This window comes from Doryrhamphus excisus, linkage group LG9 (genome assembly GCF_037039965.1).
Source record: "Doryrhamphus excisus strain RoL-2023G ecotype Guam linkage group LG9, RoL_Dexc_Guam_v1.1, whole genome shotgun sequence".
In the NCBI taxonomy this organism is placed as follows: domain Eukaryota; kingdom Metazoa; phylum Chordata; class Actinopteri; order Syngnathiformes; family Syngnathidae; genus Doryrhamphus; species Doryrhamphus excisus.
This window is the reverse complement of record NC_136365.1, coordinates 1,374,306-1,387,284: the sequence shown is the minus strand read 5'-3', so window position 1 is coordinate 1,387,284 and position 12,979 is coordinate 1,374,306. Positions and strand designations below refer to the sequence as shown.

Genomic DNA, 12,979 nt, shown 5'->3' with positions numbered 1-12,979 from the left:
AGTATCGCCAACTCACATCTTGGGTTAAGCGCAAGAACGCGAGGTGCCTTCATGGACACTCCGATCATCACAAAAACGGTTTTGTGTGTGTATAAATAAACAGTGAATATTCTTGTCACTCACCTCCATAAGCTCTTAATTTGGATGTACAATTTGCTACATTGAAGCTAGTACAAATTACGTGATGTCTTTGAACGCAACTCATCATTGCTCGGGTTAGCCGGTTTCAAATGCGATTAAAATGTTCTGCCAATATTAAATACGTTTATGGTATCTTAGCTTGACTGACATAGACAATTTATTTGGAGCTGTTAATAGTTTTAAACTTTTATATATAATCCTGTCCTGTGATTTATATTTCTGTTCATTAAATACAGTAAAAATAGGCATATTTCAGACGGTTATTAATGGTGATTATTCGTTCATTTTCTACCGTTTATCCTCACAAGGATCACGGGTATGCTGGAGCCTATCCCAGCTGTGGACTGGTGGCCAGCCAATCACAGGGCACATATAGACAAACAACCATTCACACTCACATTCATACCTATGGATAATTAGCCAATTAACCTAGCATGTTTTTGGAATGTGGGAGGAAACCGGAGTACCCGGAAAAAACCCACGCATGCATGGGGAGCACATGCAAACTTGACACAGATTAAATTTTTTTGTGTTTTGTGTGTGTTTTTTTTTTTAGAATTACCGTAATAAAAACACAGCAGCCGTGGGGTCAGTTAAAGGGTCAAGTGTGCGTCTTGCTTCATCAATACGGTTACCGTGGCGACCATCACACCTCATACATTGTTGCTCCAGAAACACAAAAAAAGCGACATAAGAGTTCATTTCTATTTCATGTTTTTTTTTTTTTTTGCTCACTTTTTGTCTCAAATAGCCACCAATAGATTGCAGTCCTGTGGGGAGTAAGTGATGAAAGTGTAAAATGTGACCACGAAATGCAAACCATATCAATGTCAATCTTTTAATAAGCAGCCACAGCAGTTGTGACACGACAGTCTGGATGTAACTAAATAATTATTCGACATGGATTATGATGTGTACTTTCACATTCACCGCTGTCAAACGGGGCTCCAGCTCTGCCGGGGGGGGACGAACGAGAGGAGAGTAGAAAAAGGAACGGCGTGTGTCATTCGTGGACACCATTTTTAATGTTGAGGTTTCTTCTTGTGGCGTTGATGATGCTCAGCGTGTTAGATGAGGTCATTAATACTGTGCAAGTCAAGTTTGATTAAAGGACAAAAAGTAGAAGAGACTTCGCCGCCATGTGCACCACAGTGTGTGTGTGTGGGGGGGGGGGGGTTGGAGGTGGGGTAACATCAGCCATGCTGATAACCATAGAAGGCCTCCTATTTAGACAGGAAGGGGCATTTTGCACGGGGATGTTGGCTTTAGTATCGCTCAGACATACAAATACATACAGAGCATAGATACAAATATATCTGTCAATTTACAATACACTCATTAATAATCATCTCTTAAATAAACTTCTCTTCATTGCACTTTGTTAAAATAATTACTGTTATGATTTTTCTCTTAAAGGCATAGTGTGATTTTTTTTTTTTTTTTTAAGGGTGAAAATGCCCAATTTCGAATATACAATAGTAAAAATAAGACAATCTGTAATGTACATAATGTATGTGTAAAACCCCCTCATATACATGAATACATGAATGGACGTTCAGCTCCACATATGTAGCATATTCTGTCTGATGCGACGTTTAAGAGCACTTAAATGCCACACCATGTATGTGTATATACTGTATATATATATATATGTATATATATACATCGATATATAGACATACATACATACAATATTATAAAATAAATAAATACAGGAAAACATTCTTGGTTTGTGATGTAATGGTTTCTCTCAAAGCGGTTTTTGGTGCAGTCTTTGCCAAACCATTGCTCCGTGAGTCCATGCAGATGATGGGCTCCTCTGAGTTTCCCTGAAAGATGCAAAAAAGTGGGATTCGTTCGTTTGTGTGCAAACAAACAGCAGTGTGTGTCCAGTGTAACAAACAAAGAAGGGAGGGTCGGTGTGGGGGGGGGGCAGGGGGAGGGACCAAGGTCTTTGGCCTGAGTGGTGTGTGTGTGTGTGTGTGGGGGGGGGGGGCACGGGAGGGAGGCTTGCATGCACACTGTAACTCTGTCCTCTGGTCTAAGTTCCCGCTATGAAAGTGTCAGATTGTCCCGAAAGGAAGCTCAGTCTCAGCACCGTCCGTGTAAGAGGGTGTAGCGGAGCAGGGGTTCTGACAGGTGACGGGGGGGGGGGGGGCGTTTCACCCACCTCCCCCTCACTTCCCGCCCCCTTTCGGAGGGCCTCGCTAACAGACTGAGTGTGTGGGGGGGGGGGAGCAGCATCCGAGGGCACCCCCACGTTTCCCTCGTCTCTCTAGCTACGCCGCTGCACCGTGTGTCCGTCAAGGCAGGAGGGTGGCGGGTCGGGGTTCTAGACGGGCCCCTCCTTGTGAACGCTGTGGTTGCTCCTGCTCACGCCCACGCAGTTGTGCTGCTGGTTGAGCAGGTGGGAGGTCTCGTTTGCCAGGGGTAGCGTCACGGCCGGGGCGGGTGCGGTGGTGCCGGCTATGCTGGTGACCACGGCGGAGGTCTCCACGCCATCGCGGAGCTCGCTCAGCGTGAGCTCGATTTTCGTGAACTCGCTGTCTGTGGACTGCGGCGTCTTGTCCATGCGCGACGCCATCACCGCGTTCTGGTACTGCTGCCGTGTTACCTAGGAGACGGCAAAGATGGAGGAGGTATTCCAGCGTGAATTAGCATGGATGGCACGGGAGCAAGCGTTTGGTCAGCAAAGACGGTGCGCGCTCACAGACGCTGTCGCTAGCCACACTGAAAAGTAATACGGTGATATACGTAGCTAGCGCTGTAGCATCGCTTGGAACACTTCCTGTTTTCTACGCCGACAGCTCACACAGCTGTTGGTTATTGTTCTGCGTCATCCTTGGTCTGTTGCCATCTATTTGTTGCGTTCCTGTGTGATGTTTTAGCTATTTCTTAGCTCTTTAGCGCACCGTGAGCAAGACTGCTACATGTAGTGGCGACCTCCTACGATTTTAGTTAGCTCATGGTGAGCTATGTTGTGACTCTGTTTGCAAAATAAAGAGTTACCACTTCCACATTGACTGTGAGTGCAGGCAACCTAAGGGTACTCTGTACTTGGGTACCGTCCGTGTATCAATAATAAAAAAAATAGTCAAAAAAAATGTTTGTAATAATGTCGATTATCGATAATAATTTTGTTGACCAGCACAATTCGTTATCGTGACGGGCCTAGTGAAGAGAAGATGGCTGCAGGCCTTGGTTGAGAGCCCAGAGGAGCTGGTGTGTAATGTCTGGACCTCAGGGCTTCGAGTTCTAAAACCAACACGACCTTCTGCTCACCTTGATGTAATGCAGGTCTGAGCACGCTCGGACAGAGTAGTCCGGGACGTAGATCTGCAGGAAGGAGTTGAGTTGATTGTTGCTGCTGCCCAGCGTCGGAGTGATGGCGTCTATTCGCTCGCTCCTGTTCAGAGAGTCTGAATGATTCAGTCCAAACGGCCGTGGCGGCGATTTACTCTCTGGGAGGGGAAGTGATGAAACGATGAGTTTAATACGTGCAGCAGATCTCCGCGTTTATTTGTAAAGAACTTGTTTTTAATGGTAACGTAAATAGAAATGTTAAGATGTTCACATCTTGTGCATCGTGGTGTTTTTTTGGGAGATGGGGGTGTGAAATGGTTTCATCCAAAGCAAAAAGTTTGTTGTGAAGAGACATGAAAACACACTTGAAATCATTTTCTGTAAGGGCGGACGGCAGCGATGCAGCATGCATGCTTCCAATGTGCCAACATTTGTTCCTTTTTTTTTAATTTTTTTTAATTAAAGACAGATTATTCTTTCCACTTCTTTTGAGAAGCCTAACGGAAATCGGCCCCAACCAAGTGAAAACGGCTTGGCCAAAGCCAATGGTGCTACGCCCGACTGGAATGTATGTAATCCCACGTTGGAATAAGTGTGTGGATGAGACGTGTGCGCGGTACGCATGTGTTTGTGCAGGCCGAGCACAGTGGGCCAAAGACCTGGCATGTGAACTCTTGCAGATTAGTACTCGCTTTTTTAAAAGGCAGCGGGGATCCGGTCATTATATTAAAAAAAAAAAAAAAAAAAAAAAAAATGGGTGCACAAATGTGTGACAGTCTGACTCCACATTGTAATGAATGGAGGGCTGAATATGATTGCGCAATCGCATTTCAGCGCGTTCAAGTGCGGTCTGTTGCATGCTAAACATGTGCGAGTGAACATACGTGTGCGTGCGGCTCTTTGTATGTACGCGCAGTGGTGTCCAGCAGGGGGCTGTAGCTGTAGGTCTTGTTTATGCAGTCAGAGGGTTAAAGGTTAGGGGCGAGGGGGGCGAAGGGGGTGAATTGGGCGGAGCCTGGGTCCAATCGGGGGGGCCTCCAGTCTGCTGCACCATTCAGCCCACTTGAATAATGGCTCAGAGGATGAGGATGTTAAAGTCTGCTTCTTCACACTTGCTTTTCTATCTGCTTCTACTTGTTTGTGTTTTGGAATAAAGGATGAGCAAATGAAACGAGTGCGTGTACAAACAATAACTGCATACTGTACCTGGTGACCCGGCTAACGAATCAGCCCTGTTGACAAAGGTTCGAGAAAGAGACAGTGGGACTTTGTGGGGAAGGGACGGTAGAGAAAAAAAGGAATAAAGCTCGTTAGGAGGTAAACGTACAACCTATACTTATACACTTGGGTTTGCATTGTTATGGCTGTCACTGTACATCACTAGCATCCATATATAAAAAAATACACAGTATTCGCAGGAAATCATGCATTTTTTATGATGACTAATGTGCCGCAGAAGAGTGGTCAGGAATCAGACAATGAAGACTGAGGGATCCAATTGAATTGAAACCATAATGCAAACAGTAGGGAGGACACTTTTCATGTTGACCAGTAGGTGTCTCTGTTTGCAAGAAATGAGAATGAAGTGTGAGGAGCAATACTGCAACATTTGACTGGTATTAGTATTACTTCCTGTGTGTTAGAAAAGTCAATAATTCTAAACTATGCCCACAAGGCTTAAGAGAATAATTTATTTTTTTAACAAATCATCATTTTAACAAAATAAATGTCATCAACGGCAGGGAAAATCTGTTGTATAATGTTGTACAATGGAAAATATTCCAGGTAACTAACAGTAATTAAATTGGCAAAAGTGTTCTGCCAATATCAAATTAGAATAATTGTGAAGTAATTAACAGTTTTTTAGGGGACGACCTGAGTCAAGATGTCACGGATCAGGCAAGTTCGCATTATCACAAAATCTCACCTGGCGAAACAGTCAGGGCCATCATTCCATAGAAGGAAAACGGTCCTGCTTCGAACTTCATCCCCTCTTTTCCTGCCTCCACTTCAACTTTGCCCTGTAGAAGTAAGGCCCACAATTATATTTTAAAAAATCAAATATTGTCAGCCAATGGGAAAAAATATTCCCATAGGAAGCAAAGGAAATGGAAATAATCCTTAATTTGCCATCACAAAAAGTGACGTCCAAGCGTAAAAATAAGTTAAACTCTCTGACTAACACCAAATGATAACATGTGAGGTGAAGATGGTTTGTGTAGCAGCAGTTACATTTGTGTAAAAAAACAACAACAACCACTTTTAAAAATGACAACAAAAGGAAGACACATTTCGGACAAAAATATTGGGACGTGGCTCACTCCACTCCACTCCACTCTGCGGCAGTAATTACACTTCAGTAAGTCAGCGATGGCATGTCCGAAATGATAGAGTGAGGGAAAAAAAAGTTCTCCTCCCACTCTGTGTGGAAGTGGTAATTTTTGGCTTCTTAAGTTTGGAAGAAATAAATTGGAGGCTAACTGTTTAGCTCGCTATCTTGCTGTAGGAGTGTAGAGGTGACTGTGGGGGTGTTATTTCATGTCTCTAATAATGTTAAAGTCATAAACGGGTTTTCTGTGCGGAAATTAATTTATCCCGGTCGGGTCCGGAACCAATTAACCTTCTGTATGTACGTCTGGAAAGTTGCAAATGTAGGATGAGGCCCCTTGAATCTGCAGGAGAATCCTATATTACCCGTTATAGGATTTATTTTTTTCTAAAAAAAATATCACTGGATATTTTAATTATCCTTAATCTTGCCACTAACCTGCAGAATGAGGATGAAATAGTCCACAGGCCTGTTCCTGTGGAAGAGGTAGTGCTCAGACGCCCGCTTGTTCTTCTCATCGTATTTCAGCTCCTGGATGACATTGGGATGCTTCAGCAAACGCAGCAGAATCTTTTCCGACATTTGCGGCGGTGCGAACAGGTCGACTTCTACGGAGACAGACAAGGAGGCTGTGAGAATGACAGCACGATGGCCACCGTGAGCATCTGAGAGTTGATGTGGCACCGAGTCGTACATACATACATACATACATTATTATACAAAGTACACCACATTAGGCTGATGTACATCAACATTAAGACAGTTGATTACACAGTTCTTGACAGTGATTATACATTATATAGATTATATTATTTTCTTATATATTTTCTTCTATTATATAGAAGAAAAATGACACTACAGTATATGCTGTATGCAATACTCTATGTAGAATATTTGTGCTGTAGTCCAACAAAAAGTATTTACTGTTGGCAACATACGCACTGACTGGCCACAACATGGCGACCAATCGCATCACGCCACCAAAAACAAACACGACACATCAGAAGCACATTCCATGATCTGTATTCTGTGTTAGTATTCATACCGTAAACGTCGTTTGGAGTGGTTTGGAATTGCGCTGCCTTCTAATGAAAATTGAAAATTCCCATGCTGATGCTGGAATGTGCTTCTGCATGCATTGATTTGATTGACATTAGTGAACGCCGCATGGATCAAAGGCATCGACATGCGGCGTTAAACTGACAGTGGAAAGTATAAACCATAACAAATACAATAAGTACCGTAGAAGCCTCTGTGTGTTTTGGAATCTTCCGGCAGCGTATACAGTACAGTACAGTACAGTAAAGAATGAATGGCGACACCCATAATGATGAACATATCCATAAACAGCAATATAAATACCGATTTATGATACTACAGAATATGCCTCTCACAGTTCATTCATTCATTCATTTTCAACCGCCTAACAGCCTATCCCAGCTGTCTTCAGGCGAGAGGCGGGGTACACCCTGGACTGGTGGCCAGCCAATCACAGGGCACATATAGACAAACAACCATTCACACTCACATTCATACCTATGGACAATTTGGAGTGGCTAATTAACCTAGCATGTTTTTGGAATGTGGGAGGAAACCGGAGTACCCGGAGAAAACCCACGCATGCACGGGGAGAACATGCAAACTCCACACAGAGATGGCCAAAGGTGGAATTGAACTCGGGTGTCGTATTTGTGAAGCCTGTGTGCTAACCACTCATCCACAGTGCAGCCCCTAAAAGGTTTTATTTCCTTTTATTTACAAATTTGGGTAATAAGAGTTTAAAATTCAATATAGGGGTGTTATTTTAGGTCTAGAGGGCTCTAATAATGCTTAAATATTCATTCGTTTTCTACCGCTTTTCCTCACGAGGGTCGCGGGGGGTGCTGGAGCCTATCCCAGCTGTCTTGGGGCGAGAGGCGGGGTGCACCCTGGACTGGTGGCCAGCCAATCCCAGGGCACATATAGACAAACAACCATTCACACTCACATTCATACCTATGGACAATTTGGAGTCGCTAATTAACCTAGCATGTTTTTGGAATGTGGGAGGAAACCGGAGTACCCGGAAAAAACCCACGCATGCACGGGGAGAACATGCAAACTCCACACAGAGATGGCAAGGGTGGAATTGAACTCGGGTCTCCTAGCTGTGAGGCCTGAATGCTAACCACTTCTCCAGCGTTCCAGGCATGGTTTACGACATTGTATTTGTAAAACATGCTGCTACACATCACATAATTTTTGCTGCAAAATGACAATCTTAGTTTACAGTAATCCCTCGTTTATCGCTGTTCAATGGTTCCGGACCTGATGGTGATAAGTGAATTTCCGCAAAGTATGATTCCTTAATAATAATACAAATATTTTTGTAGTTTAAGCATAGAAAACCTGTTTATTACCTTCTACCCACATTTTTTGTTACATTAGAGCTCTGTAGACATGAAATAACACCCTTATAGTCAACACATTGCTCAACTTTTATGCTGTGTATAAATAGGCCTGTCACTATAATGGATATATTGATTTATGGAATTATTTTAAAAAAACAGGTCAATAATTATGAATTAACATTTACGTCAAACCTCACCTCATTTGGGCTGCATGTGCATGTTTAGATGTGTTTGCTGTGATTTCCAAGTGCCCGTGAATGCAGCGGCAACTTGTGCCCGAGGAGTCGTGATGCTCATGAATGCACCATTCTCACAAAAAGCTAACTCAGCACTGATAGCAGTTTGCTAGTTTTGATCCTGCTTGTTGTGTATGACGTGTCCATTACCTCATTGGAATCTTTCCATGGTGTCCCAATTTTTTTAAAGCAACACAGCCCCCTTCTTAATGGTATCCCAAATACAAAAATATAACGATCGTTTTCGGGTGAATCTCCACTCAGAGTGACAGACTGCGGGATGGGGACATTAATTGAAACATCAAATGAAATATTAGCTATAAAAGTATAAGGGGTCAAGATGAAAACAATCTTAATGTACAAAATGTCTCCTTCTTGTTCCCATCTGCTCATCACGTAGTGAGGCATTCAGGTTCAATTTTTAGCTAATTGTTTTTCATTTTTATTCACGTATGGCAATTGGTGTACCGAACTTTGGGAATCTAGGTATTAATGCACACAGTATACCATGTATATACAGTAAAGTCTCGTTATATCGATATTCTCGGGAGTCGGAAAAAATACCGATATAACCGGACTATCCATATATCCGATCCTGCGCCGAACTGCATTAAAAGTGGGCGGATCTTTGATATGGCATGTAATTTTCTCCTTGAGTTCATGGATTGCGTATCTAGCATGCTTTTGTACTACAATAAATTTTGTACTACAGTAAATAAAAATAAACTTACGCTGTAGTGATTACCGGTTACCGGGACATAATTCACCCCGGAACTATCGAACTACGGAGGGGTAGGCGCGAGGGACGGGTGTTTTCCGCTGTGTGTGCTGCACTCTGGTGGTGGAAGTGTGAAAAATAAAGTTGACTGGAAGCAGCCGTTCGCCGTGTTCTTTTTTGGTATTGAAATCCTTAAGCAAAGATTGATTTAAGCTGCTTTTGTATCGATATAAGCAGACCAAATTGGCTGGCGGGAGATGAAAAGGGCATCCTAGTAACCGGATTATCATAATAACCGGGTATCGTACTAACGGAGCTAATTATATCATAAAAGACTAGAAATTTGCCGGGAAATGAAAATAGTATCGTAATAAGTAGTAATTCGTTTTAACCGATATCGATATAACGAGACTTTACTGTACTTTATATATGTACAGAATATTTTTATATTAAGGAATATATTAAGAATAAAGGCATATCTTAATCTTAATCTAACCCAAAGTAAACTCGGACAATAAGATGCCTCAGTACATCGTTTCTACGTCAGCTTAGCGGTGGAGTTGTGGTTGTTGGTAACCTTCCTTAGCCTTTAGAACTCCAAATGCTAACCAATGCTTAGCTGCCAGGTCAAAGTTCGAAAGCAAATCCCATCTGTGAGGAATACGAGTAGCGGTTGCTTGTTTACCCAATGAAAAGCGGGTGAAATAGTTCAAATTTTATACTAAGCACGCAGACTAGTGTGGGAACCAACGTAGGCCAAAAATGCTGGAAGTGATGTCACACAGAAATGAGAGTAAGAAAACACGGTGGTGTTTTCAAAGCTGTGAGCTGACACAACATGGAACTTTCATGCGTACGACGCGCCGGCATGTTCGATACCTGTGTTTTTTTTTCCCCCCTCCACTTTGCATTCAGATTGGTGTATGGAGTGCGGCGCCATCCCGTGCTGCGCTCCCGAGAGGCCTCCCACCTCTTTACAAACACACACAAGCATGCATGCCAACACGCTGGTTGTCAGTCCTCACACAACTCATTCCCTCACACACACACAAGCACGATACTCACAATACCGCAGTACTACACACATCGACTCGCCCGGCTCTGCACCCGTTTGCCCCAAAACTCCCAGCACATACGAGCACACGTGCACGCACACACACACACATGAAGAAACTCTCCTCGCAGTGAGGGGCTAAGGGCACACTGGGGGAAGTCAAGCAGTAACGCAGCCCACTTGCCTGTTGCTAGGAAACGCAGGGTAGCCAGCAGAAGCTGAGGTGATATTTTAACCTTCATTTCATTGTCGGTAGGCTTGAAGGCCGAGAAATCCTGCTTCCTTTCTCGATGGGTGATTTTCTTCTTCGTCTTGTTGTCGGCTGCGGACACAAAGTGAGAAGTGATCAGAAGACACGCGCTCATATAGAAGAAGTCAAGTCCACGCTATTCCACCCACCGAGGTCCCGGGTCGCAGGGTGACTAAACTCCAGTTACCCGAACTTTATTGCTTTTCCAGAAACGTGGCCGTGGTGTCTTTCTCGGAAGTGAACAAGAGCTATAGGGGGCGACGCTGTTAGCTTACACATTCTTAGCATTACTTTCAGCCATATGTATTGGACCAACAAATAAATGGGCACCAACCATGTCAGTTGGCCTTAGTGTCACCATAATTGTGTAACAGCTCAAACTTCTATTACTTTAAATCAGGGGTCTCAAACACGCGGCCCGCGGGCCAAATGTGGCCCGCAGGACACCAGTTTGAGGCCCCTGCCTTGATATGAAAGTTTAATGTAAAGTTTGATATGGATGCTGTATGGTATCATGTACCCAGAAAAAATTATTACCTTTGATTAATGTTCATGTTAAAGGTTAAATAACTGTTAATAGTTATCCTCCCTATCCGTGTGGAAGTGGTAAGTTTTTGGCTATTTAAGTTGAAAGGAAATAACTTGAAGGCTACCGTTTAGGTCGCTAGCTCTCTAGTTTGCGAGTTAGCATGTGTCTCAAGACCCTGCAGTTGCGCAATATGTTGTGAATAAAAAGAGTATAAATGTGACTATAGTCGTGTTTTGTCATGTCTACAGGGCTCTAATAATGCTTTGTTCATTTTAATCTGAAAAAAATAATTTGTCTACCCACCAACTATATGTGGTTTCTTAAGTTTTTATTATTTGCCATTTTATTATTATTATTATATTTATTTATTTATTACTGATTGATTGATTTTCTTTATTCTTGATTTGTTTATTTATTTTTCATCTTATTTTGTGCAGAAAAATAAAAATGAAGATATTTGAGAACAGTGGAATGTTTTATCAGAGCTTTTATTGTAGAAAATCGGAACCAAAGCACTGAAAAAGTTTGTATATTTTTCTGTTTTTAATAAATGCGTTTTGGTTTTTTTTGGAAAACCTGATGCGGCCCAGCCTTGCCCAGACCAAGGCTCCAGTGGCCCCCAGGTAAATTGAGTTTGAGACCCCTGCTCTATATTATACATATTATTGACATTTACTAAAACATTGAATGGGACGTTTTTAAGGTTTACTTATTTTATATACAGTGGACCCCGGGCATTTGCGATTCAGAATTCACGCCCCTAGAAGTTTGCTGTTTTCCAGACTTTTGGTGCTTCAGAGTGAGGTGGAAGCGGCCCCACAAAAGACTCAAGCATGCTAGCCTGTGACTCGGATTCATCAAGTCAGGCACGTGGCATCCGACTTCATTTGAAGTTGCTTTGAATTTACCAAATACAATTCTTAGAACGACAAAGTCTTCAATCAAAACTGGAAAACATATAGAAACGCTATTGGTTAGAAAAGCAGTAATCTCACAACAAAAAGGTCTGGTCAACTTTAACAGTTCTTGTGGAAACGGGAGTCTGGTTGTACAGAGGTAGCTTTTCTGTCATTTGTGTCTCATCACCTCGCCAATGGCGCCCCATTTGACTTAAAATCCCAGTGTTAGACCACTCTGCTGTATTTAGGGATTCAGACCAAAACACTGGACCATAATGCCGATATAATGAATACCTTGCGATATGGGGAAACTTTAAAACATATTTTTTACATTTTAAGCTTGTATTGGTACTTGTTTGTATATATATATCTTAGGTATTGTATGTGTTAAGTTGCTGTGTGATGACTTTGTAATATTGAGTAATGACCTCCTTTGATTTCCAAAGTGTTGACGAGCTTGTCGTGAGCTACCGTTTCCTGACCGACACGCGAGCAGCACAGTATTTCAACGATTAGTCGTGGCTCGGAAGTAAAGGAGATGTCACAAGATTGCAACTTAGCCCTAAATAAGCCGCAGCGTTCAAATTTTAAGAAAAAAAGTAGCGGCTTATACACCAGAAATCACAGCAGATATCAACGCATAAGGCGATATTGTGCAAGTAATGTTATGTAACATCATTTTGCTCACGACACAACTCTTGAGTTATCAATCCCTGCATCATTTTACTATATATTATTGAAATATTTAAATGACTATATTGTTCAACTTGCATGTCAACTTGAAAATCCCATAAAAATAAAAAGCCATTATTTCTTTTTTTAAGTACCGGTTCAGGTTCTGTTTGAAAAGTACCACTCTGGCGCCGGTATGGGATAATAGTTGATAAGAGTTGACCCTTATTTAAGTGGGCTATAAAAATAGCTAAATAGAAACAGCTTAGCTATAACTCAGCTATAATGTACAGTACAGTAGCTCAAGGGTTTTCAAAGTCTTACATTGTGCTTTGAAGTCATCAACTGGTCTTTGTTGCCATCTATTGAGGTTTTGGCATCACTACAGGTTTCAATGGCCTTGTCTGATTTATTTCATTATATTCATATATAATGTTGAGAATATACGCTGGATGTAA

At 42.3% G+C, this 12,979-nt stretch overlaps 1 protein-coding gene across 1 annotated transcript in view; it reads right to left on the bottom strand.

Annotated features, from left to right (window-relative positions):
* Positions 1-301: 301 nt before the first annotated feature.
* The window catches only part of cnnm2b (cyclin and CBS domain divalent metal cation transport mediator 2b), a 39,256-nt gene continuing 26,578 nt past the window's right edge, over positions 302-12,979 (bottom strand). The window contains exons 3-8 of the mRNA XM_058091696.2: positions 10,356-10,493; positions 6,212-6,381; positions 5,372-5,465; positions 4,651-4,710; positions 3,424-3,602; positions 302-2,755 (exon numbers count right to left, since the gene is read on the bottom strand). Of these exons, the coding sequence (XP_057947679.2) occupies positions 2,474-2,755; positions 3,424-3,602; positions 4,651-4,710; positions 5,372-5,465; positions 6,212-6,381; positions 10,356-10,493 (923 nt within the window). The 3' untranslated portion in view covers positions 302-2,473. The remainder of the gene's footprint in view (positions 2,756-3,423; positions 3,603-4,650; positions 4,711-5,371; positions 5,466-6,211; positions 6,382-10,355; positions 10,494-12,979) is intronic.